The sequence below is a fragment of the Eleutherodactylus coqui genome, chromosome 11 (genome assembly GCF_035609145.1).
Source record: "Eleutherodactylus coqui strain aEleCoq1 chromosome 11, aEleCoq1.hap1, whole genome shotgun sequence".
Classification (NCBI taxonomy): domain Eukaryota; kingdom Metazoa; phylum Chordata; class Amphibia; order Anura; family Eleutherodactylidae; genus Eleutherodactylus; species Eleutherodactylus coqui.
The window spans coordinates 65,342,023-65,369,647 of NC_089847.1; the positions used below are offsets into that span (position 1 = coordinate 65,342,023).

Consider the following 27,625-nt stretch of genomic DNA (forward strand, 5'->3'; position numbering starts at 1 on the left):
CAATCTCTGCGTATTGCATGTGGCAATTTTGCATTTGCAAATACACCTATGTTAAGCCGGCCTTAGGCAGCAAGTGAGTAATAACTGCTCACTTGTCAGAGTCACAGCTTACTTCCCTGGGGTTGATAGAACCATAGGATTATCCTTGGCCTCATTGCCTTTCTTAGCTGAATATGGTTTTGAGGTATGTGATCACCCTTCACTTTCTCTCTATCTTTCTTAAGAAACTTGAACCACTTATACCTCTTTTTGATAACTTGGCTTTTTGACCAAGACATCATGCTGAGTCTTTTTTGGGTTACTAAGTCTGGTTCCCTCCATTTACTACTATGTCTCTGTTGGAACACATACAATTCTGCTCATATTTAAGAACTATACTATTGTTCTCTCCAGTGCCCTGATGCATTGATTGTACTTCATTTTAGTACTTCCTTCTTCATTCTACCCAGCTCCCAAAGACAATTTCTCTAATCTATCAAATCGTGCAGCAGTAAACAGGTAGTCCATTGACTTTACTAGATCCCGAGTAAGGGAGTTAGAGTTAACTTGTCGCACAAAGCTTTCCTCTATGCACATAAAACGCCACTGTCGTCACGCACAGGAAGAAACTAAGCTTCTTTCTTGACAGTATAAAATTTCTGCCTTGCTACATGAATTCTTTCCCTCTGTCTGATCGATGTTGGTGTTGTGGTACTGAATGTGGAACTATGCTACACATTTGATGGTGCTGTTCTCTCCTACAACTCTTTTGGACTGAAATTTCTGACATCTATAATCGCATATGTGGTGCTCATGTCCAATTCTCTCCCCTAATTGCTCTACTATCTGTCAATGGGCTGGCAGTGCTACCTCTGAACATCAGGGGGAAAGAGACAGATACAAGAGGAGTATGATTCATGTAGCTTCACAAGATGCTGCCGCATGGAGTAAGATAATCATCCAGCTGGGTGAACCAAAGGTGGGCAATCACCCCCAGCCTACATCTGCCTGATGCCCCCTACGAGCTGGTGGCTGGCACCCTGTATGACTGCACATGTTGTATGTATCTAAGGCCAGCCATGACCATTTATCTAGTAAGGCTCAATCTTTTTGCATGTTACTTTATGTAACCATCCACAGGGCATTCAGTGATAAGAAGAATCTTTCATATACATTTACATCTCTGGTTCAGGGCTAAACAAACTGATCAAAGTTTGGAAATAAATTGATCATGCATATTAGTAACCCTATAATTATTATTCATGTTATCAACAGGGAGGCTTTGAAAACAAAGATATTCCCTCAACTCGAATGATTTTTTTTCACCATGGAAGATCATTTATATCATGTGAAATATTATGCACTTGAATTACTACACATGTATTTTCTCAGACAATAGTGAAGTAAGTGCTACGATGAATGATCTCACCTTGACATAGACGAGTGCCCAACAACTGGTATCCATCTGGACAAATGCAGGAGAAGCGCCCAGGCTCGTTCACACATTGATACTGACACAAATAGCTGGAGTAACTGCACTCATCAATGTCTGGATTAAAATATTATTAAAAGTTATTATTCATTAGTAATATAAACTGAAACACATTTACAACAATCAAACTGAGTCTTAATGGGGTTTTTGCTGTGAAGATTCTTGTCTTTTAATTAAAATTTAACCTTTATTCAATACTAGATTAAAATATAAAAAAGCACCTGACACATGCACAAAAATATATTCACTTACACCTGAACGGTGAAGGGATAATACATTGAGACAATACAGTACTGACTGATTCAGGAAAGACCAATAATATGACAAACAATGTTGAAGCAGCGCCCCTAGGCCTTGATGGTTTTGTCTCCAGCCTACCATCAAGGCTGGGGACGCTGCTACAACATTGTTTTTTTTTTCTGGTTGAGGGGGAACCGGGTTGGGTGGTATCTGTTAGGGATCATTCTAGATACAAACCAACCTTAGAATAGGAGTTATTTAACCTATTCCCTCACCTTACCGGCATTTTTGAGACTTTTGGAGGTAAATTCTCCCTTTGCTATTCAAAACAATTAGAATGTATTTTTGAGTAGAAAGTGTAAGTTCCTGAAGAGGCTACATTTTAGTAGCGGAAACACGTTGAACCTTGTTAGTTATTTCTAGAACCTCGTTAGCAATTTCTAGAACCTTGTTAGCCATCTCTAGGTTTATAGGAGTTAGTGGTGCCAAGTGGGTCAATCTGATTTTACCTCTGCTAGACCTAATTGAATTCAGCAATCATTTACCTACTATAGGCTATCAAATGAGCAGTGCAGTATGAGAAACTGAGCATTCCTAAGGAATACAAATGATTGGGGTTTTCCAACTATTGGGGACCAATTCTTCCTTTTCTGAACGACTATTTTTGGAAAGTTATCCAGTCATTATAGATGACATGTACATTGTTGCATGTCATATTATTGGTCTTTTCTGAATCAGTCAATACTGCATTGTCTCAATGTATTATCCCTTCACCGTTCAGGTGTAAATGAATATATTTTTGTGCGTGTGTCACGTGCTTTTTTATATTTTAATCTAGTATTGAATAAAGGTTACATTTTAATTAAGAGACAAGAATCTTCACAGTGAAAAATTGATTCAGAGAACAGATTGATTCTTCCGCTACAGTGAAAATTAATGGGGTTTTTGGGACTACAATATAGATGACCTATCCTAAGGATAGGTCATCAATATCATATTGGTGGAGGTCTGCTACTTTGAACCACGCAAATCAGCTGATTGAAAAGATCATGGCATTCGGGTGAGCATATAGCCTCTCCTCAGGCCAGTGAAGTCAAGTCCATTTGTCTCGTGGCCTGAGAACAGTTCAGTCCCATTCAAGAGAATGGGATTGAACTGCTTAAACAGACCAGAGATTGGAGTTACAGGAAGATAATTAGCATTTTTCCTGTGCATTCTGGGAAGATTGAAGAGTCACTGTGAGCGGGAAGATTGCTGGGATTAGCTGTGTCTAGCTGCTCGGAGGACCTCACCAGACTGTGCCGTTGTACACTTAGATTATATATCTCGCTACAATTCTTCACTTTAAGTTGGAAGTAGATATCAGCTGACAACATGGAAGAGGATAGGAGCCATATGGTGAGCTGCACTGTATGCTATATGTTTACAGAAATACCAGAGGGCAAGCCAAACTTTATCTGCCTGAAATGCAAGCTTGTGTCTCTACTGGAAGAAAAGGTGCAAAGTCTTAGAAGAGAATTGCCACATTAAAACTCATTAAGAAAACGAGGATTTCCTTAACAGAGCAGAAGAAAGTCTTCAAAATGTTGAAGGAAAAGAAATGCTCAGTGTACCTGCAGAAGAATGGAAGCATGTGACCCAAAGAAACAAGATTATCAGGAGTCGATCAGCACCCATACTGCTCAGGAACCAGTATCAGGTTCTCACGTGAGAGAACAATGAAGAGGTACATCAAGAAATGACTTTGCCGACAAAGAACTGTGTAGTAAGCACACGGAGTCCTCTTGGATGGAAAAAAAGAAGTGTTGCTATGAAGAAGAAAAGGAGAGTGCTGGTTGTGGGGGATTTCCTACTGAGAGGAACAGAGGCCACTGTCTGCAGACCTGACATACCCTCACAAGAGCTGTGCTGTCTGCCAGGTGCACAAATCAAAGATGTGTCTGATAGGCCATCAAGACTTTTCAGTCCTACAGAACACCACCCATTACTACTAAAAGAAAGAAGAATAGGTAGCATATGTTTATCAAATGGAAAGAGAGGGTATATCTAAACAAGAATATAAAGCAGTCTACAGAAACTGTAAGGCAAGTGTCAGAAAAGCTAAAGCTAATAATGAATTGAGGCAACAGAGTCTAAAAGCAATAAAAAAGGATTTGGGGGTTATGTCAAAAGCAAAAGAAAAGTCAAAGATGCTATAGGATGTTTACATGCTAAAAATGGTGAATTGGTTAAAATGATGTTGAGAAGGCCAAACTTTTTAATTGTTATTTTGTATCTGTTTTCTCTCAGAAAGTAGATGTAACATCAATGTATCTTCCCTGTGCTTTGGGGGGAATAAAATAATTCAGGCTATCTATAAGCAGAGAGATGGTGAGGGAACACTTAGCTAACTTAAGTGAATTCAAGTCTCCAGGCTCAGATGAATTACATCCTAGGATACTAAAGGAAGCAGCAGAGGTAATTGCTGAATCACTCGCCATAATCTTTAAAAATTCCTGAAAAACAGGAGAAGTCCCAGAAGATTAGAAAAGGACAAATGTCCCTATCTTCATAAAAGGGAAGAAGGTGGAGCCAGGAAACTACAGGCCTGTGAGCCTGACTTCTATACCGGGAAAAGATATTTGAACAAATTAATACATAGCCTGTATGCAAGTACTTGGATGAGAATCCAGTAATTAACCAGCGCCAAACAAGTCATGCCAGACAAATCTAATTTCCAACTATGATAGAATCACCGACTGGGTTGATCAGGAAAATGCGGTAGATATAGTATATCTTGACTTCAGTAAAGTATTTGACAAAGTATCTCATACCATACATATTGAAAAAATGACAAAATATGGCATTGCAAAGGCAACTGTTAGGTGAATTCACAACTGGCTGAGTGATCGTACTCAAAGAGTGGTCATAAATGTCTGTAATTGGAAGAATGTGGCAAGTGGGGTACCATAAGGCTTTGTGCTGGGCCCAGTATTGTTCAGCATTTTTATAAATGATCGGGAGGAGGAAATTGAAGGGAAACTGATCAAATTTGTTGACGACACAAAGCTAGGAGGAATTGCTAACAAGAGAGAGAGGATCAAAAAGATATTGAAAAGCTTGAACAGTGGGCAATAACGAACAGGATGGTATTTAACAAACCAGCAGCACACGTGAAAAAGACTTGGTTATACTAATAGATCATAGACTGAACATGAGTCAGCAATGAAATGCAGCAGCAAAAATGCAAACACATTTCTGGGATGTATTAAGAGAAGCATAGAGTCTAGATCACTTGAGGTAATTATCCCCCTCTACTCTTCTTTAGCCAGACCTTATATGGAATACTGTGTCCAGTTCTGGGCACCCCAATTTAGAAAAGACATAGACAAACTGGAGCAAGTTCAGAGAAGAGCTACCAGGATGGTAAGCAGTCTGCAAATCATGTCCTATGAGGAACGGTTAAAGGATCTGGGAACGTTTAGCTTGGAAAAAAGAAGGCTGAGAGGAGAGGTGGCGAGTTGTCCTTCAATGGACGTTTTCGAACAGAGGTTAGACAGACATCTATCTGGGATTATTTAGTGATTCTGCATTGAGCAGGGGGATGGACCCGATGACCTTGGAGGTTCCTTCCAACTCTACCATTCTATGATTATCAATATCCGATTAGTGGGGCTCTGCCATTCATAACCTCCGCTGATCAGCCATTTGTTCATGTGCGTGTCATGGCCTTTTCACTGCATACTAAGCACAGCACCATACATTTCTTATTGTCGGTGCAGGGGGTGTAACTAGGGTAAAATGGTCCCTAAGCAAAACAAGGAGGGTAGTGCCACCTGTATACTGCCCCTTAGAGAAGAAAAATCTAATGTACAGTCTGTACATACGCTTGAGAAAGGGGCGCTGAGCAGCCCTGAAACATGTTGCATGTTCTTTGATTGATGTACACCTTGCCCTAATACCGGATATGATTAAAACTTTACACTGAAGCCCTTTGGATGAGAATACTCTTTCTTTGGCCTGCATTCCCACTGGGAGGACTCTAGGATTGAGACCTACATTAAGAGTAAGTGCTCTTCTTTATGTTTTGTGTACTTTACCCAATGAGCATCTGACCCCCTCCTCTTTTACTCTGCATTCCTAATCTTCTTGGAATGCCGTTGTGCTGTGTAGTGTCTTTTGGTCTGCTTGCTCTCTACCTGAGATGAATGTGGGAAGTACTTGGATTTGAAAGCCATTGAGAAATTTTCAAGTCATTTGGGACATTTTCTAGACTTGTGGTCAGCTCATTAATTAGGGTTAGAACGCAAGCAGGAGGTGAGTCACATCTTCTTTAGTATCCTGTTTACAGCACTTCTCTACAATTTCCTCAGAGCGCTGTCCCTTTATTTAATACCCTTTTATATACACCCTGTTTCGTCGAAAATAAGACAGTGTTTTATAATAACTTTTGCTCCAAAAGATTTTAATTCTTTACACGTATAGCTGCCTGGAGACTATTTATATTGTCTTTTTCTATTGAATGTAACTAGGGCTCAATTTTGGAGTAGGGCTTATACTTCAAGCATCCTCAAAAATCTTGAAAAATCATGCTAGGGCTTATTTTCAGGGTAGGTCTTATTTTGGGGGAAACAGGGTAGGAAGAGAGCTGTCACTCTGCATGCAGCAGGCCAGGAGAAGCCAGCATAGCCAGTCATATTGACTCGGAGCTGAGCTCGAAGTTCAAAGTGTATTTATTCTGAAATGTGACAGCATTTCAGAATTACACACTCATGGGGCAACAGGCATCCCTGTCCCAGGTTCATGCTGCCAATAGTTCATTCAACACGAACCTGATGACAAAATCCCTTTAACTAAATGATGGCACATTGCTTGGATAGGCAATACTTTATGGTCGGTGGGTACCCAACCTCTGAGATTCCCACCAGTCCTGAGAATGAGGGGGCTGCAGTTCTGGTTTAGCAATGTGTGCCATTTACCTTTTTTTTCCTGTACAGCAGCACTCCTGGTGACTCACGGTGCAGGGCATTGCAGCATGCAACTGTATGCCAACGTACAGGAAAAAACTGTAAAGCTGCTCTTTCATTCTCCTGTGTACAAGATTGTGACATTATTTAAAGAGGTTATCGCAAGATTGACTTTTATCACCTATCCTGTGGGTAGGTGATAGAAGTCTGATCATCAAGAGTCTCACCACTGAGCCCCCGCTAAGTCTGAGAACAGGGTCCCATGTCCCCCTCTCCTCTGTACTGTGGGCTCACTGCATCTCACCTGCACTGACAAAGAGCTTGAATGGAGTGGAGTAGAACATTCACAGTGCCAGTCCATTGATTTCAATGGGCTTGATGGAAATAGTTGAGCACTTGTACTCCATTATCTCTGGCAGTCCCATTGAAAATGAATGTAATGGCACCAAACATGCTTGGACGCCGCTTTGTTCAAGCTAAATATAATACTCTACCTTTTGATTTTACACAGAAGAGGAGGCTTATTAACAGAGTTGTGCCTTTAATGGCACATTAATTGGGGGAGAAATGGGTGCAACAAACAGAGTTAGGCTAAGGCTTTATGATCCAGCTGGTTGCATGCGGCCAAGCAATGCCCACACACAGTGGCTAATGGTCACACAAATTTGCTGGTTACAAGTGAGTGTGACTTAACTGAATGTGGACAGCTGGACCATGTGGCCTCAGCCATAAGCTTCAGATGGGGGAAGTGCTCCTTTGCCCTGGGTGCAGGAAAACCTAGCCAGCTGGGACTAGGCAGCTCACAGACCACTTGATAAATAACATTATAATACTGGCTGAAGAAGAGGCCACAGTGCTCACTTGGACATTGTGACATCTTCCAACAGCTGATTGGTGGGGGTTCTGAGTGTCAGACTTGGTTATTTTTCACCGATTGGATATTGATGACCTACCCTGAGGAAAGGTTGTCAATATTTTAGTCCCAGAGAACCCGTTTTAAGACTTTTAGCTTCACTGTGCAAAAATATCAGCAGTAAGTATATGAATTATTGTGGGACAACCCTGAACTTCATACATATAAGAAAATGGAAACCATAATTCTGATACAAAGGAAGCCATTATCTGACGAAAGGTAAGGTAAAGTCCCCTGGTGCAAGCACCGAGTCTTGACTGTCTGCTAGGGTGACATTTTCTTGGCAGACTCTTCTTGCAGGGGAGTCCTCTTTTACCACCCAGCAAGCTGGGTGCTCATTTTACCGACCTCAGAAGGAGGGAAGTGTGAGGGTATATGTATATATTGCCATATGTTCTTTATGCTTTTATACCTATATGCAAGTTCTATTCAATTCCAAATGAGAAAAAACTTATATGTCGCCTTACATCAGATATTCCAAAGGCCTTGCAAGGCGAAGACAAAATGTATTTTAAACACAGCAAAGGAAGAACCAGACACAAGGACGCATACTTGGCTGTTTTTCCAGAGGCGCCGTAGCAAGATAACAACTGTTCAACTATGTACATAATTTTCACTGTCTCAGGCCGGAAATCCGGACTTCCCATATGTGGTTATGAACCCATCACCCATTCCTGGTGATGAGACAAAGGGTATAAGATCTCATGTAATCTGTAATAAAGAAGCGCAGTCATGTCCCGTGTGAGAAACTATACCAGACCTCTGTGTGGTGTCTCTTTTTACCGCCGGCAGCGGGGCAAGTGGGGTGGGCCTGATTGGTGCTGTACTTAGAATTACCCTGGCAAATGGCGCAACCAACTGGGGCGACAAAACCGGAGCTTACAACGCATTCCACCCGGATCCACGCCACGGAGAAGCCGTCCTGCTGCAAACCGAGCCTGATCAACTCACAGGACTCCAGGTAAGACCAGCATATATTTATGTTGTGTTTTACGCTGAGAGTCTTGCAGCGGGACTGACTATCTGTGGTTTGTGACCGGACGGGTTGGGTTAAGAGTTCTACACGGTAACTCGTGTGGGCTTCGGGTTTGCCGTCATGGACCACTGACCGTGATATGCGCACCAATAGGTCACCCAGAAACTAGTCTGTAGTTTATTTGTACTTTGAAGTCCGTAGTGTTTTAGCAATAGTGAAGGTTGTTTGTTGTATCTGCAGAAGTTTTTTTTCTCTTTCTTTTCATTTAGTCTCACAAGAGAAGGGACCCTCGGTTGTTTTTCCAGTATATAAGGGGCTAACAATTTGAAAATTAAGAGGGATGCATTTTGTGAGACAGGCTTCATAGGAGAAGGGACTCTCGGTTGTTTTGCCTTATATATGGGGCTAACGATTTGATTTCAGAGAGATGCATTCTGTGAGGCTGGTTCCATAGGAGAAGGGACTCTCGGTTGTTTTGCCGGTATATAAGGGGCTGACAATTTGAAAATTAAGAGGGATGCATTCTATGGAGCGTGTTATTATTATTGTTGTTGTTGTAATATGCGTAAGATCTTATTAAAGAAGACAGAGCCCCTTATGGGCTGCCGCCGTGCGGATCAATTGGTGGAGGAGAGACGAGTTCCAATCTGTAAACTGTAAGAAAACTTATGAAAATGTGTAACAAGGACCCGCACGGTAGATTACAAAAATGGTGTCTGGGAGGAGGTCTTTAGGACCAAGAAGCGTGCCTTGAAAGATCAAGGTTTGCTAGAAAGTGCTGGAGGAGGAGGAGAGAGAGAGACAGTCAGAGGAAGTTGTATGTACACATTATTTGTTTAAGAAAGTATCCGTAAGTGAAATGTTGAAAAGTACAGTAAGTGATCAAGAGGGCGTCAGGAGAGTGTCTATTGAAGGTTATATTGGCAGCTAGGTAGGGGAGAGAAATAAGAGGAACAAGCAAAGTCGAGAAGAAAGTTACAATGCATGTGATTTGTTGGCAGAGAGAAAGAAGAAAAGGTGTATAATACAAGATAGATAATAGATATATATATGTGTGTATATATGTATATACTGTATGTGCAAATAGTTAACTGAGCTTGCTTTTAGATGAGAAAGATTGTTTACATAAAGCTGCGAGCTTGTGTTTAGTTTTCAAGGTCAAGAGATAACGAAGCGAGAGAAAATGAAATACTGACCCTGGATAATATCTTTGCTTGCTGTAAAGGAATGAAGGCTTGAAATGAATTTAATTAATTATACTGTCTTAGTAGGCAGGAAAAATAGCAATTTCTAAGGCATATTCTTACTTATACAGGGGTTGAAAATGAATGTTGCAAGGTCCCAGCATATGTGTTAATTATGAGTTAAAATGCAGGGAATAGTTAAGCTAAAACAATTCAGTCTGTGTTTCATATTCGTAGAGAGATAAGAGATGTTTTGAAAAGGTGGGGGTTTTCAGACTTCACTTTTTGTTCAGGGTCAAATACAGAGAAAGAAAGACAAGGGGGGCTGAAAAATACCCACGTATTCTAAAATACTTCAGCGTTTAATACAGCATATAATAGCTTCAGTAGATAAGAAATATAGAATGTCTCAGTCACTCAGCAAACTTTTTTCACATAATTTGTCAAAGATAGCGCTCATTCACAATCTCATCTCAATAGAATCATGTACTTTATAACATTATAGCACTCACCTCAATGTTTTTCAACTGATGTATGTATGTTTGCCAAACTTTTTTTTGTCTGTGCATTTGTATGTACTGGTACACCTTCAAGGGGGGTGACGGAGCAAACTTGAGAGCATGGATGGATGAGAGTTAGTAACCCGTGTTCGGGCTGTGGTGAGTGTGTGATGCAGGTAATGACTGGGGATAAAAATTCCTACCCCATGCATGGGACTTTGCTTGGTTGAGATGTGGACGTGTAGACTGTTAAGCTGAAATGAGCTGTGAAGAAAGACGCAAGGAGCCAATATCGAAGGGGTGGAGCTAGATGATGTAATAGTACGTAATGTTTCATCCCTCTTCTCAACAAGGGAGGGGGTGAGGATCTTGAGCAGCTAGTAAAAGTTTTTTTTTTTTTTTTTTTTCCTGTCTCAAATTTGATAAGACATTGCAGGCAGGAACAGACTAATAATGAATTCACTTAAAGGATCTCACATTTCAAATATGAATAGATGCTTTGTAGGTTATTCTTCCCTGATGTAACTCCTGTCTCTGTTATTGGTGCTAACATTTTACAGGCCTTATCTGCATCCATCAAATCTTTTTACAATGTTGTACTAACTTAAACCCGGCTACTATTCTTCCAATTGAGTACCCGGGTTCAAAGGGGGGGAGGAGAAGGCATAGGTGATCTAGGTATTGCAAGTCAGCCATTTTTAAATTTTTTGCAACAAGATTCTGATCTTTTTGAAATAGAATACCAGCCTGATTGTCTAGCATTGATGCAACAAGAAAATTTAAGTTTTAAAAAAGTTACTGAAAGCCCTTGTTAACAATGCATATTTTGAGTTGTTTTTTATAGATGGTACCAGGGTGATTGACGACTCCACACTGGATATACAGTGGTTACACAACAAGATGTCCTAAAAGCAGAATGTCACCGCATGTCGCAGTACAAGAAGCGGAATTAAAAGCACTCACGGAGGCATGTAGAGTGGCCACAGGTAAGACGGCAAACATTTACACTGACTCCCGGTATGCATTTGGCATAGCTCATGATTACGGCCCAATATGGAAGGCCAGAAAGTTTTTTACCTCAGTAGGACAGCCAATTAAGAATGATGCAGCGGTGCAGTCTCATGGAGACCCTACTTCTACCTGACAAAGTGCAGAGCTCACACCAATTCCTACACCAGAGAAGCGAGAGGTAACGCCATCACAGGCCACACAGCAAAGGCAGCGGCCCTCAAGCCATGGAAGAAAAGAAGAAAAGAAGAATTTAATAAAAACTTGGACTTTGACTAAACCTTGGACTTTGATATGAACTTGGACTTTGATATGAACTTGGACTTTGATATGAACTTGGACTTTGATATGAACTTGGACTTTGATAATAACTTTGGACTTTGATAATAACTTTGGACTTTGATAATAACTTTGGACTTTGATTAAAAATTTGGACTTTGATAAAAATTTGGACTTTGATATGCTAAAGACTTTACAGTTACGAGCCAGCAAGGAAGAAAAGGAAAAATGGACTAAAAAGGGACGGCGTATAGCGAACAATCAACAGCACTTGCCTACCACGGTCCCTGTGCCCCATGATGGCCCAGCTGACGCACGAAAAGACGCACCTCTCAAAGCAGTAATGATGTCGACGCTTGAACGAGGACGGGTGGCTCCTTGGTTTTCTGTAGCTGCTGCATCATTTGTCCAATTTTGCATGATCTTTGCCGTAGGCAACAGGGCAGAAGTAAATTTGCCACATAACACTTGCCTAGACCACTCTACCCATTTCAGGGATTGCAAATTGGCTACACTCAGCTCCCACTTGTTGGGAAGTATGAATATGTGCTTGTTGTTGTTGATGTTTTTCAGGTTGGAGAGACCTACCCTGTTACCAAAGTAATTTCCAGGTAACCGCACAGAAGCTCATGAATGAGGTAATCCGCAGATATGGGGTACTGGAAGTAATTGAGTCAAACAAAGGTACGCACTTCACAGGTGAAATAATGCAACACATCATGTCTGTTTTGGGTATATTCCAGGTTTTTCACACACCCTACCATCCGCGGAGTAGGGGGAAAGTAGATACAAAAGACAATGAAGAAAATGGGCAAATCTTGAATTGAGTGTCTTCCATTAGTTTTTCTTTTTTCCCCAGGAGGGTACATGCCACAGTAGCTGAGTTTGGGGAATGATTTTCTTGTTAATTTTGTCATAGGTTTCTCCAAGGAATTGTCAATAATGCATTCTGCAGTCTCTGCTTTTCTCCCAGGTCCTACAGATGAGTGTCACAATCTAAAACCAGGTGACAGGGTCTATGTAAAAAAGTTTGAGAGAAACCCTGTTTGAATGTCCCTACCAGATGTTGCTCACCACGCCAACTGCAGTCAAGATTGAAGGAAAGCCCACTTGGATCCACACTTCGCACTGCAAAAACTCATGATCCTGTATATCCTTTACATGCTATAATGTGGTACAATTCCTCTAACACACACCTTTGACTACTGTACACTAGCCCCCTGTTTCAGAACAAATTAATACAATCAAATGTGCAATATGAAGACTACACTGAGGGTGAGAAGTTGACGCTCCAGGTGGTAACTTTGATCCACATGTATACATAGATGCAATAGGAGTGCCAAGGGGGGTGCCAGATTAATTTAATTCTAGAGAGCAGGTTAAAGCAGGTTTTGAGTCCTTATTTGCTATTGTCACTGTTAATAATAATGTAGATTGGATGAATTTTATCTATTACAATCAGCAGAGGTTTGTAAACTACACCAGGGATGCTTTACAAGGGTTAGCTGACCAGTTAGGGCCCACTGCATCCATGGCCCTAGAGTGGCCCTGGATATGATTTTAGCAGAAAGAGGTGGGGTATGTAATTTCCTGTATGTGTATTATGTGTATTATCCCTTTGATCAAAAAGAGTATGAGTAAGGGGAGGAGCCTGACTGATGAAGAGCTAGGACGTGCAGAGCCTGCGCTCCTGCTCCAACACGGCTAAAACCTCATAAAAAAGGCATCCACACACCTTAAAGACAGCGGAGAGCAGACATGGGGAAGAAGAAGGGAGCCAACAGCTGCTGCAAGCCCCGGGAGGAAGATTCCGGACCCCTGGACCGCTTTATGTCCACCGGAGGAGGCCGACACCGGCAAGGAGGAGAGAGCCAGAAACCGCCGTCCCGGGAACCGATGGCCGCAAGAGGAGAAGGGAGACCTCGACCGGGAAACCCGACCAGCGCAGCGCCGGAGGAAAACCCTGCACCAATGAACCGGAGCTCAGCGACACCCGCGCCCCCCCGCGGCAGTGGCGGGGAGGCCGGGAGAGACGCAAGATGGCGGCGGAAGGGAGCCGGAGGACAGCGCGCGGCCGCCGAGGGCAGCAGACGTACAGCCGGAACCCCGCAGGGAGAGCCCGACCCCCCCTCGCTCCCAGAACGGCACTTATCACCGGCGGACGGGCTACAGACACGGGCGCGGCAGCCGCGGGAACCACAAGGCGGACCGGAAGTGAAGATCCGGCCGCCATCTTCTTCAACGCAGGCACCGGAAGTGGAGGAGGCAGCAAGCCCGCGGACACGGAGGGAGACCGAGGGGGCCCCAGCAGCGCTGCAGAGTGAAGCAGAGGTAACAGGTATAGCGGAGGGGGGTCAATACAGCCCCATCACCCCCAGGGATGCCAGGCCGAAACAGTTTAGGCCAGTGAGGGAGGCAGCAGGTTGGATGGGAGACTGCCATAACCCTCCACCACCCTTACCATGGGACATATCACCAGAGGGGGATGAGGAGTGGGCTGCCACACCAGACCCCTCACCTAGACCCCTGAACAGGGGGGAGGGGCAGAGATCAAATGGCCTCAGGAACAAAGAAATAAGACAGGGGACAAGCAGAGATACCCTGATCAGTGACACAGAAGGGGATAAAGCGAATGCTTCATGGTCGCCAGCAAGCCACAAGAGAGCTGGCGGTAGCACAATGGTTAAACCCACGCAGGCGGCACAGAAAACAAGTAAACAAGCCCCACATGAGACATATGAGCAAGGAGAATTTGGGAGCCCCAAGAATATTAACAAAACCACAATGGAAAGCTGGGATTGGAAGGAACATCTTAGATCAATCCCAACTAAAGAAGATTTAGACAACCACTTTGCCCGATTCGCTTCATCACAAAAATCAGCGCTGGAACCCATACAGAAGAAAATCCAACAAATGGGGCATCGTCTCAGAGAGACAGAAGAGACACAGGACCTAATGCTGCAGCGTATGGATGAACATCACGATATCTTAAGCGAACACGCTGTCCAAATAGCAGAACTGGCTAATCACCTAGATGACATTGAGAACCGTCATAGACGGAACAACCTAAGAATTCGGGGCCTGGGAGAAGAAATAGAGAACAAGCACCTGGAGACATGGGCAGTGAAATGCTTTGGAGACCTGCTGGATAGATCTCCAGAAGATCCAATAGAGATAGACAGGATACATAGGGCCCTAGGTCCTAGATCTGCAGACCCGGAGAGACCAAGAGATGTGATATGTAGGATACATTTCTTTAAAGAAAAAGAGGAGATCCTTCGCCAGATTAGAACTAAGGGACCGATTAAATTTAGAGACAGAATCCTACTATTCCTACCAGATCTTTCCAGAAAGACACTTCAACAAAGACGAGCCCTCAAACCACTGTTATCACTGTTGAAAGAGCGGGAGATCCCATACCGCTGGGGATATCCCTTCCAGTTAATAGCGGGCTCGGGGAGAGAGAGTGCCATCTTTAGATCCTTAGGGGACCTCCCTAAATTCCTTACAACACTCAAACTACCAATGGTCTCCATACCAGAGTGGCAAAAAACAAGTACCCCATCACCAACCCCCCCAAGGGGACAATGGCAACCAGTGAACAACCACCACAAAAGATCAAACCCAAACAACAGAGACCATCCATAGAAGTCCCACACCCACCAAAAAGGAGAAGGAGCACGGAGTAGTGCCCGAAACATGGACACGGACAATATGACCTGAGAAACTAGGGCCATTTCTTACAAAATTGAAAATTCCAAGTGTATAGGACTGGCGGTTTAGCCCAAACATCAGGATGCGTCGCAAGACCATATCCGGAGTAGAGGATCTACCCGAGGACAGGGAACCACTTTCACTGGAAATATACATCCTTGCATCGCTCTACTCCAAACTGCTCTGCCCATTTTCATTTTCATTTTCTTTCCTCTGCCTCCTTTCCAACTCCTTGATCTGACCCCCCCCCCCCCCAGCCTGGGGGATCCCCCGAGGTCTCCTATGTAGCTTTCTGTGTTTCCCCTACACTGCTTGACCTCTGGCTTTTTATCGGTTATAAAGGTGTGGATGCCTAACATTTTGTTTTCAGATGCCGTGTGGAGGAGGACGGGGCCTGGAACCGGACTCGACCGAACCCAGTCGCTCCCCCACTAGGGACTGCAGCCTAGCCAGGCTGTGCAGACATTAGTCAATAGTTAATAGTTTACGAGAGTCCACGTTTTAAATTATAGTTGATAGCACAACTGGTTGAATGCAAGTGGATATTTGTGGTCTTACCCCCCCTCCCTTTCCTACCCTTGTGTGTGACTCCTTTCCCCCTCCAATCCAGGTCCCCTCCCAAGGTGGAAAGTCACGGCATACCGTCAGAGGGATGATATTACGATTTCTAGACACCATAAAATGGCCCGACTAAATGTATGCTCTTTCAATACAAAAGGGCTAAACTGCCCTAACAAGCGCAACCAGGTGCTGTATAGACTCCACAGGAAACGGGTGACAATTGCTTTGCTTCAAGAGACACATTTTCCGCGTTCTGGTCCTCCCAACTGCGGAAAGAACAAATTTTACCCCATGTGGTTTCACTCCACACACCCGGAAAATAAAACCTGTGGAGTCTCCATAGCATTTCATAAGTCTGTAACCCCCGTGATCCTGTCACAAGAAATAGGAGACGACGGGAGATTCATATTCCTTAAAATATCAGTTGCCGAGAAGATACTTACAATTGCTAACATGTATTTTCCTAAACAGGGTCAGGTGGGTTTCGCCATAGAGGCTCTACAGGCCCTACGGGACTTCGCAGAAGGGACTCCAATCATTTTAGGAGGAGATTTTAATATGTGTATGGATCCGCGCTTAGACTCCTCCACGGGACGCTCTGCGCTCACAAGGGCAGCGATACGGAAGGTTCAGAGAATACTTGTGAGTATGGACCTGATAGATTTATGGCGCACCCTCCACCCAGGTAAACGGGATTATAGTTTTCACTCTATGGCACACAATTCTTATAGCAGAATTGATTATATATTCATATCGCATAGTTTACTCGATGGGGAACCTCAATGCTCCCTAGATATATTGTTATGGTCAGACCACTCCCCGGTGTTTGCATCCATGGGCCCGGTGGGCGGGGTACAGGGTTCCCATACATGGCGCCTCAACGACAATTTGCTCAAAGACACAGTCTGCCTAAATGAAGTGAAAAAAACCATAGAATTTTTCAAAGTTGACCATGCTGTAGATCCCACACCTGACCCGATAAAATGGGAAACCCTTAAATGCGTTCTAAGGGGAGTGTTTATCTCCCATGGAGCTAGGGTTAAAAGGGAGCAGACAGCAAGACTCACGCAATTAATAAAAGACCTTAACATAAAAGAAACGTCAAATAAATCACAGGCAACCGCCAACTTACAAGTTGAAATATCCGACTTAAGACACAAGATACTAGATATCCTTGACCAAAATACCATGGGTAGGAAAGATAAACTTAAGGCCGGATATTATGAATATGGCGATAAAAGCGGCAGATGGTTGGCTAGAGCGTTGCACCCCAGGACATCTCACCCACATATACACTCTATCAACTCAGCCGAGGGGGGACTGGTACACTCCTCGAAAGAAATACTGGAAGAATTCCGATAATTTTATTCCAAATTGTACAATATTCCAGAAAGGCGGACTATACCCGAAACCCAACATAGACAGAAGATGGAGGAGTACCTCGACCTCCACGTCCCGAGACGTCTCTCCCCAGAGGAGTCTTTGACCCTGGAGGGGGACTTCGAGGCAGAGGAGCTCACACAGGTAATTCAGGGAATCAAAAAGGGAAAGAGCCCGGGGCCGGATGGATTTTCTCCGGGGTTCTATAAGGCTTGTGGAGGTCTGTTTTCTGACTTGCTTCTTCGAGCCTTTAATACAATATCCGGGGTTTGCCCCCTCCCACTCCAGGCTCTCCAGGTGCACATCGTATTGATCCCCAAACCAGGGAAGGATCCTATGGCGTGTGCGGCAATTACCGGCCGATTTCGCTTATTAACTGTGACTTAAAAATCTTCTCAAAAATGATCGCAAACCGACTGAATGCATCGATACCCCGACTCATGCACGAAGGAAAAAATCACCACTCTGTTTGCTCTCTGTCGATGCAGAAAAAGCATTCGACAGGATAAATTGGAGATTTTTAGAAGCAACGCTGCAGAGAGTTGGCATAGGGCCCAGGGCTCTAGCTTGGATTATGGCATTATACAGAAACCCCTCGGCACAGGTCACAGTTAACGGTACCTTGTCCACCCCGTTCGAGATCAAAAATGGCACGCGCCAAGGATGCCCCTTATCTCCTACCCTGTATATCATGGTGATGGAGACCTTGGCTAACGCCATTAGAAACAACCCCTCAATAAAAGGGATACGGGTGGGAGAGGAGGAACACAAATGCGCTCTCTATGCGGATGATTTGTTGGTTTACGTTACAGAGCCTCGGGTGGGTCTCCCCAATATCATGAAAGAATTCACAGCCTTTGGCGAACTCAGCAACTATAAAATCAACGCACAAAAGTCGGTGATTCTTAACATTTCGATCCCAGAAAGAGAAGCGGGGGACCTCGCCGAGGCCTTCCCATTTCTTTGGAAAGACGACTCTTTCAAATACTTGGGAGTACAGATCTCGACAGATCTATCCCGGATATTTGAACTCAATTACAAACCAATATTATCAACATTCGATAGAGACTTAGAGAGATGGTCCGGGGCCACATTATCTTGGTTCGGGAGAATGAACGCAATTAAAATGGATGTTTTACCAAGAATACTATATATCTTCCAGACGGCCCCATGTAACCTCCCAAACACCTTCTTCGACAGATTACGTAGCCAAATACTAAAGTTCATATGGAAAGGAGGATCCAAAAGACTTAGTCATAAAAGTTTAACTAAGCCTAAAGAGAAGGGCGGAGTGGGACTTCCCGACTTTCGCCTATACCACAAGGCAGCTATAGGATCCTTCATATTAGATTTATTTCATCATAGAGAGAACAAATCTTGGGTTCAAATAGAAAACCGTAATAACACCTTTGAGACTAGAGGGGCGTTCTGGATCCCGGGGAAAGTTAATTGGGAAAAGGAGGAGGCATCATTCATGATGAGCACATTACTGGGCGCCTGGAAAGGGGGTTGTAAGACCACGGTCCCGGGACCTCTTACCCCACTGACGGGAAACCCACATCTTAAGGCAACTTTGCCGCTGCGCAACCTGGAGTTTATACCCCCAGGAGTGGAGGCCAGGGTGGGGGAGGTGGTGGAATTGGGAGACATACGGGACATGGGGTCCCTGGGAGGGGACCGCAGGCAGGCGCCGGGCTCATGGATGCAATACCTACAAGTGCGTAGCTACCTGGGGAAGATAAAACCTACTCAAGGATGGGAAAGGACATATACCCCCTTTGAGGAGCTATGTTGCGCTAGGGAGGCTCCCAGACATACCGTCTCAATACTCTACAACCATCTAATAGAGGAACAACTAGGAAGTCACCAACCTAGGTGGATAGGTGCGTGGGAGGAGGCATTGGGCCGGTCTTTCTCGAAGGAACTATGGAGCAAAGCGTTTCAGCTTACTCATAAAATGTCGGTTTCCAGCAGGCTCCAAGAGTTAAATTTCAAGATTGTATCAAGATGGTACTTGACACCGGAGAGACTACACTCCTTCTTCCCCGCAACCCCGAATACATGCTGGCGTTGTGGAGGTGAGGTGGGTTCAATGCTCCACATTTGGTGGGATTGCCCCATGGTCGCAACCATATGGCAAGATATGAAACATTTATTCGAAAAGACGGGAAGAGAAACAATAACTGACACCGGAAATGGCACTCCTGTCCATCACTCACGAAAATGCACACCAACTCAGGAAAGGATTGCTAAAATTCTTCATTATAGCCACAAGGCAGGTAATTCCTAGGTTCTGGAAACAGAGTCTGGAAATTCCCAGAAGTGCATGGGTAGGGGTGATGGATGAGATTGAACGAATGGAGAGGATCAGATTAACGGAGGACCAGCTAGGTTATGATAAGTTTTACCAAACATGGGCACTATGGATAGATATACGAAACACCCCTGGGTTTCAAAACTGGTTGCTTACGGGCAAATATGAGTAAGACTGTAGATCAGACGTGACAAGGAAAAGTAAAAAGGATAGCCTGGATATTACCGTTCCCCCCCCCCCTTCCCACCACCTTTCCTCTAATCCCTTCCTTCCCCTCTTGTCGTGTAAACCCACCCCCCCCTCAGGATGTTAACATCTACTATAGAAATAACAAGACCGTGAAGAATGTTCAGTTTAAAGAGATTTGTTGTTGTATTCCATTCAAGAAAATTTGAAGTTCTCTGTTATCTGGGCAACCAAACGGTATTAGCTCATTGTTATGTGTAACAATTTACAAGTATTGTGTATGTTAATGTAAAAGCAATAAAAATACCTTGAAAGAAAAAGAGTATGAGTAAGGGACTGGACAATGTGACCAAAATTTCCCTTGTTTGAAAAAGATGAAGAGCCAGTTCCGATAATGCCAACCAGATACGTTACCAGAAAAATGGAGAAATGTACTAGTACTGCGCCGCCCCGATCTTCTAAGATGGACTGTCAGTGGAATTCCCATATGCCTAGGGACAGTGCAGAAGACCTTAGGTTCCCCTGTGGGGTGTTAACTCGTACAGATAGAGGGTATGGATGCCCGGAAATAAGCCCAGGGAATCCATGGCCTCCTTCTGAGGTGAGGTAGGGATCCCCCCCTTTTAGGAGTAGGGACTTACGGGCAAGTGGAGAAACCCTGACGCAAGGGAGAGACGACCGAGGAATAGTGCAAGGTCTGATGCTTGATCTCCATATAAGTTTTTAGGGGGGTTTGTGAGGGTATATGTATATATTGCCATATGTTCTTTATGCTTTTATACCTATTTGCAAGTTCTATTCAATTCCAAATGAGAAAAAACTTATATGTCGCCTTACATCAGATATTCCACAGGCCTTGCAAGGCGAAGACAAAATGTATCTTGAACAAAATGTATTTTAAACACAGCAAAGGAAGAACCAGACACAAGGACGCATACTTGGCTGTTTTTCCAGAGGCGCCGTAGCAAGATAACAACTGTTCAACTATGTACATAATTTTCACTGTCTCAGGCCGGAAATCCGGACTTCCCATATATGGTTATGAACCCATCACCCATTCCTGGTGATGAGACAAAGGGTATAAGATCTCATGTAATCTGTAATAAAGAAGCGCAGTCATGTCCCGTGTGAGAAACTATACCAGACCTCTGTGTGGTGTCTCTTCTTACCGCCGGCAGCGGGGAAAGTGGGGTGGGCCTGATTGGTGCTGTACTTAGAATTACCCTGACAGAAGGCTGAGTCAACCTTGAGCCGGCTACCTGAACTAAGCGGGGATTGAACCCGCAATTTTCCAGCTCGTGGGCGAGAGTTTAGGACAGGATTTCTGCTGCTTTAACACTTTGTGCCACATTCTTATCTAAAGAAACCATCCTCACATATTAAATGTCAGAAATATCCTTAATGGTGGTATATATCACGTAAAACTGTAATACATACCATTGCAGGTATACCCGTCATTGTTCAACTCATAGCCCTGATTACAGCGGCAGAGAAAGGTGCCATAGGTGTTATAGCAACGCTGTTGGCATGGTGCACCCATATTGCACTCGTTGGCATCTGTATATGATAAGGGTAACAGATTGAGTTCTATAGAATCAAACTACTAAAAACACATTTTCTGGATTTCTAGTTAATAATATCTGATTTTTATCATTCTTAGCATTAGCTGCATGATTTCACAACCTTCCTCTAACAGAACCCTCCTAAGGGCTTATTCACATGAATATATTTACGCAGCATATTATGCACATATTTTTTCCGTTTTTCAGTTGCAAAGAAAAAAATGCAGCATGTTCTATCTTGGTGCATATTATGCACTAAAATAGGCCATAGAAATGAGCAGGCATAGCTAAATATGCAGAAAACCTGCGCATTTGTTGTGTATTTAACAAGAAATTAATGGAATTTTGTGCATATTTTTCTTGAATGTAAATACACTGTATATTTACACGACTAATAAAAAGGTTAATAGACAAAAATACGGAATAGAATCAGCATATTTGGGTCAGTGAATACGCTGCATATTCACGGACCGAAATACGCATGTGAATGAGCCCTACGACTTTTCCTGGCAAACAGCAAAATCACTCAGCTGCTGAAGTCCAAATCCTAACATAACTCTAGTTATTTTCATCCTTCCTTTTCCAAGCAAAAGCTGATCTTCAGATGATCTCTGAACCATCTCTGAGGCATGTGCCTCTTAATAAATATGTTGCATCTCAGACCATTCATGCACCAAAAAGTCAAATCTTCACAGTTTCTGGGATAAATTATGGTAAATCTGTTGAGTAACAGGTGGTCCAGCTCTTCCCACTAAACCCTGACCACTTTTTAAAAAAAGTAACAAGTACAATAGTAAAAGAAGTCAAATTAGTAATTCTCCTAAAATCACTTTTTTATTGCAGAATTCTGGTGCATACTACTATCATTGTTTCCCCTTTCTATATCTTTGCATATGCAGTATTAAGGTAGACATGCTTACTTTAAAGGAGACATTTTTAAAAGCTTTTACAATAAATATGAATAAGGACAAATATATGCTTCTTTATCCCAAATAGGTTCAAAATCTCGTTCTGCTGTCCTTACCGACGCATGAGCGGTTGTTGGATGCCAACTGGAATCCCGGCTCACATTGACAGGTGAAAGATCCAGGAGAATTGACACAGCGATGCTGACAGTATCTGTATCGGCATTCATCAATGTCTAAAATAATGCAGGGAAAGAAGTGACATTTTCAGAAGGGTCGTGATTAGAGATGAGCGAGCATACTCGCTAAGGCTAACTACTCGAGCGAGTAGTGCATTAGTCGAGTACCTGCCCGCTCGTCTCTAAAGATTTGGTTGCCGGCGCGGGTGACAGGTGAGTTGCGGCTGTGAGCAGGGGGGAGCGGGGGGGGGGGGGGGGGAGAGGGAGAGAGGGATCTCCTTTCCATTCCTCCCCGCTCTCTCCCACCGTTCCCCGCCCGCCGCCGGCAGCCGAATCTTTAGAGACGAGCGGGCAGATACTCGACTAAGGCACTACTCGCTCGAGTAGTTAGCCTTAGTGAGTATACTCGTTCATCTCTAGTCGTGATCCAGGGATTATTCCAATTGCCAGATTGGAGTCAAGGAAATTCTTTCCTTAAATGAGGAAAATTGGCTTCTACCTCATTTGTTTTTTGTTTTCTTTTTGCCTTCTTCTGGATAAACAGGAGGAGGGAAGGGGGTAATAGGCTGAACTGGATGGACATATATCTTTTTAAGCCTAAAATACTATGTTAGGCTTATACTTGGAGCAGTAGAAGAAAAGACAGAATTATCTGACATTAATACTAGAAAAGAAAATGCCTTCCTGCGCTATGTAATATTTATGTAGAATCTAGAGATGAGCGAACGTACTCGTCCGAGCTTGATACTCGTTCGAGTATTAGCGTGTTCGAGATGCTCGTTACTCGTAACGAGTACCACGTGATGTTCGGGTTACTTTCACTTTCATCTCTGAGATGTTAGCGCGCTTTTCTGGCCAATTGAAAGATAGGGAAGGCATTACAACTCCCCCCTGCGACGTTCAAGCCCTATACCACCCCCCTGCAGTGAGTGGCTGGCGAGATCAGGTGTCACCCGAGTATAAAAATCGGCCCCTCCCGCGACTCGCCACAGATGCATTCTGACATAGTTCAGGGAAAGTGCTATCTTGTTGGAGCTGCTATAGGGAGAGCGTTAGGAGTATTTTAGGCTTCAAGAACCCCAACGGTCCTTCTTAGGGCGACATCTAAGTGTGTGCAGTACTGTGGAGGCTGCTTTTTGCAGTGTTGCACATTTTTTTTTTTGGTATATCGGCCGTGCAGAGCATTGCGCCCTGCAGTAATACTACAGGGCCAGAAGTGCTTAGGCAGGGACAGAAGACATATTATTGATTGAATATAGGCAGTGGGCCTTTGCAAAAAAATTTGTGGGAAAAAATCTATTTGGCCTGCCTGTCACTGTGCTCAGTGTTCTGGGTCTGTCTGTGCTGGGTGTAGTAGTTCTACAAAATCATACGCAGCCAGCTAAGTGTTACAGCAGGCTTGCGCCAAATTATTTCCTGGCTCTGTCTGGGCTCTGAAATCACCGCTGTTTTGCAGTTGACAGTGCAACACTCTGCAGTTCTGTGACATACTCCAAGGCCAGAAGTGCGTAGGCAGGGACAGAAGACATATTATTGATTGAATATAGGCAGTGGGCCTTTGCAAAAAAATTTGGGGCAAAAAATCTATTTGACCTGCCTGTGACTGTGCTCAGTGTTCTGGGTCTGTCTGTGCTGGGCGTAGTAGTTCTACAAAATCATACGCAGCCAGCTAAGTGTTACAGCAGGCTTGCGCCAAATTATTTCCTGGCTCTGTCTGGGCTCTGAAATCACCGCTGTGTTGCAGTTGACAGTGCAACACTCTGCAGTTCTGTGACATACTCCAGGGCCAGAAGTGCGTAGGCAGGGACAGAAGACATATTATTGATTGAATATAGACAGTGGGCCTTTGCAAAAAAATTTGTGGGAAAAAATCTATTTGGCCTGCCTGTGACTGTGCTCAGTGTTCTGGGTCTGTCTGTGCTGCGTGTAGTAGTTCTACAAAATCATACGCAGCCAGCTAAGTGTTACAGCAGGCTTGCGCCAAATTATTTCCTAGCTCTGTCTGGGCTCTGAAATCACCGCTGTGTTGCAGTTGACAGTGCAACACTCTGCAGTTCTGTGACATACTCCAGGGGCAGAAGTGCGTAGGCAGGGACAGAAGACATATTATTGATTGAATATAGGCAGTGGGCCTTTGCAAAAAAATTTGGGGCAAAAAATCTATTTGGCCTGCCGGTCACTGTGCTCAGTGTTCTGGGTCTGTCTGTGCTGGGTGTAGTAGTTCTACAAAATCATACGCAGCCAGCTAAGTGTTACAGCAGGCTTGCACCAAATTATTTCCTGGCGTTCCGTAAGCAAAGTCAGCCTCCAACCACAGGCCAATAAGCGGCACATTTAATTACAGCGTTCTGTTTCTGCACTACTGGTAATACAGCATGCTGAGGGGTAGGGGTAGGCCTAGAGGACGTGGACGCGGCCGAGGACGCGGAGGCCCAAGTCAGGGTGTGGGCACAGGCCGAGCCAGTGCGGTGGCCAGGGGTAGAGGCAGGGCCAGACCGAATAATCCACCAACTGTTTCCCAAAGCGCCCCCTCGCGCCATGCCACCCTGCAGAGGTCAAGGTGCTCTACAGTGTGGCAGTTTTTCACAGAGACGCCTGACGACCGACGAACAGTGGTGTGCAACCTTTGTCGCGCCAAGATCAGCTGGGGAGGCACCACCACCAGCATTCGCAGGCATATGATGGCCAAGCACCCCACAAGGTGGGATGAAGGCCGTTCACCCCCTTCGGTTTGCACCACTGCCTCTCCCCCTGTGCCCCAACCTGCCACTGAGATCCAACACCTCTCTCAGGGCACAGGCACTACCGTTTCATGGCCTGCACCCACACCCTCACCTCCGCTGTCCTCGGCCCCATCCAGCAATGTCTCTGAGCGCAGCGTCCAGACGTCGCTAGCGCCACTGTTTGAGCGCGAGCGCAAGTACACCGCCACGCACCCGCATGCTCAAGCGTTAAACGTGCACATTGCCAAATTGATCAGCCTGGAGATGCTGCCTTATAGGCTTGTGGAAACGGAGGCTTTCAAAAGCATAATGGCGGCGGCGGCCCCGCGGTACTCAGTTCCTAGTCGCCACTACTTTTCCCGATGTGCCGTCCCAGGCCTGCACGACCACGTCTCCCGCAACATTGTACGCGCCCTCACCAACGCGGTTACTGCCAAGGTCCACTTAACTACAGACACGTGGACAAGCACAGGCGGGCAGGGCCACTATATCTCCCTGACGGCACATTGGGTGAATTTAGTGGAGGCTGGGACAGAGTCAGAGCCTGGGACCGCTCACGTCCTACCCACCCCCCGAATTGCGTGCCCCAGCTCGGTGGTGGTATCTGCGGCGGTGTATGCTTCCTCCACTAAACCACCCTCCTCCTCCTCCTCCTACGCAACCTCTGTCTCGCAATCAAGATGTGTCAGCAGCAGCACGTCGCCAGCAGTCGGTGTCGCGCGGCATGGTAGCTCAGCGGTGGGCAAGCGTCAGCAGGCCGTGCTGAAGCTACTCAGCTTAGGAGATAAGAGGCACACGGCCCACGAACTGCTGCAGGGTCTGACAGAGCAGACCGACCGCTGGCTTGCGCCGCTGAGCCTCCAACCGGGCATGGTCGTGTGTGACAATGGCCGTAACCTGGTGGCGGCTCTGCAGCCTCACGCACGTGCCATGCCTGGCCCATGTGTTTAATTTGGTGGTTCAGCGATTTCTGAAAAGCTACCCACACTTGTCATACCTGCTCGGAAAGGTGCGCCAGCTCTACGCACATTTCCGCAAGTCCCACACGCACGCTGCCACCCTGCGGAAACTGCAACATCGGTTTAATCTGCCAGTGCACCGACTGCTGTGCGACGTGCCCACACAGTGGAACTCTACGCTCCACATGTTGACCAGGCTCTATGAGCAGCGTAGAGCTATTGCGGAATACCAACTACAACATGGGCGGCGTAGTGGGAGTCAGCCTCCTCAATTATTTACAGAAGAGTGGGCCTGGTTGGCAGCCATCTGCCAGGTCCTTGGAAACTTTGAGGAGTCTACCCAGATGCTGAGCGGGGATGCTGCAATCATTAGTGTCCCCATTCCTCTGCTATGCCTCTTGAGAAGTTCCCTGCAAAGCATAAAGGCAGACGCTTTGGAATCGAAAACGGAGGCGGGGGAAGACAGTATGTCGCTGGATAGTCAGAGCACCCTCATGTCTATATCTCAGCGCGTTGAGGAGGAGGGGGAGGAGCATGAGGAGGAGGGGGAAGAGACAGCTTGGCCCACTGCTGAGGGGATAGATGCTGCTTGCCTGTCATCCTTTCAGCGTGTATGGCCAGAGGAGGAGGAGGAGGGGGAGGAGCATGAGGAGGAGGGGGAAGAGACAGCTTGGCCCACTGCTGAGGGTACAGATGCAGCTTGCCTGTCATCCTTTCAGCATGTATGGCCAGAGGAGGAGGAGGAGGAGGAGGAGGAGGAGGAGGAGGAGGAGGAGGAGGAGGAGGAGGAGGATCCTGAAAGTGATCTTCCGAGTGAGGACAGCCATGTGTTGCGTACAGGTACCCTGGCACACATGGCTGACTTCATGTTAGGATGCCTTTCTCGTGACCCTCGCGTTACACGCATTCTGGCCACTACGGATTACTGGGTGTACACACTGCTCGACCCACGGTATAAGGAGAGCCTTTCCACTCTCATTCCCCAAGAGGAAAGGGGTTCGAGAATGATGCTATACCACAGGGTGCTGGTGGACAAACTGATGGTAAACTTCCCATCCGACAGCGCTAGTGGCCGAAGGCGCATTTCCGTGGCCCAGGTAGCAGGGGAGGCGCAGAGATCAGGCAGCATGTACAGCGCAGGAAGGGGAACATTATCCAAGGCCTTTGCCAGCTTTATGGCTCCCCAGCAAGACTGTGTCACCGGTCCCCAGTCAAGGCTGAGTTGGCGGGAGCACTGTAAAAGGATGGTGAGGGAGTACGTAGCCGATCGCACGACTGTCCTCGGTGACACCTCTGCCCCCTACAACTACTGGGTGTCGAAGCTGGACACGTGGCCTGAACTCGCGCTGTATGCCCTGGAGGTGCTTGCTTGTCCTGCGGCTAGCGTCTTGTCAGAGAGTGTGTTTAGTGTGGCTGGGGGAATCATCACGGATAAGCGTACCCACCTGTCAACCGACAGTGCCGACAGGCTTACACTCATCAAGATGAACAAAGCCTGGATTTCCCCAGACTTCTCTTCTCCACCAGCGGACAGCAGCGATACCTAAACAATACGTAGGCTGCACCCGCGGATGGAAGCATCGTTCTCTATCACCATCCAAAACGTTGACCTTTTTGCTTCATCT

The 27,625-nt window shown here is 45.3% G+C and overlaps 1 protein-coding gene across 1 annotated transcript in view; it reads right to left on the reverse strand.

Moving 5' to 3' along the window:
- Nucleotides 1-27,625, reverse strand: part of EFEMP2 (EGF containing fibulin extracellular matrix protein 2) — a 101,332-nt gene that overhangs the window by 15,071 nt on the left and 58,636 nt on the right. The window contains exons 6-8 of the mRNA XM_066582304.1: nucleotides 22,259-22,375; nucleotides 21,110-21,229; nucleotides 1,409-1,528 (exon numbers count right to left, since the gene is read on the reverse strand). Of these exons, the coding sequence (XP_066438401.1) occupies nucleotides 1,409-1,528; nucleotides 21,110-21,229; nucleotides 22,259-22,375 (357 nt within the window). The remainder of the gene's footprint in view (nucleotides 1-1,408; nucleotides 1,529-21,109; nucleotides 21,230-22,258; nucleotides 22,376-27,625) is intronic.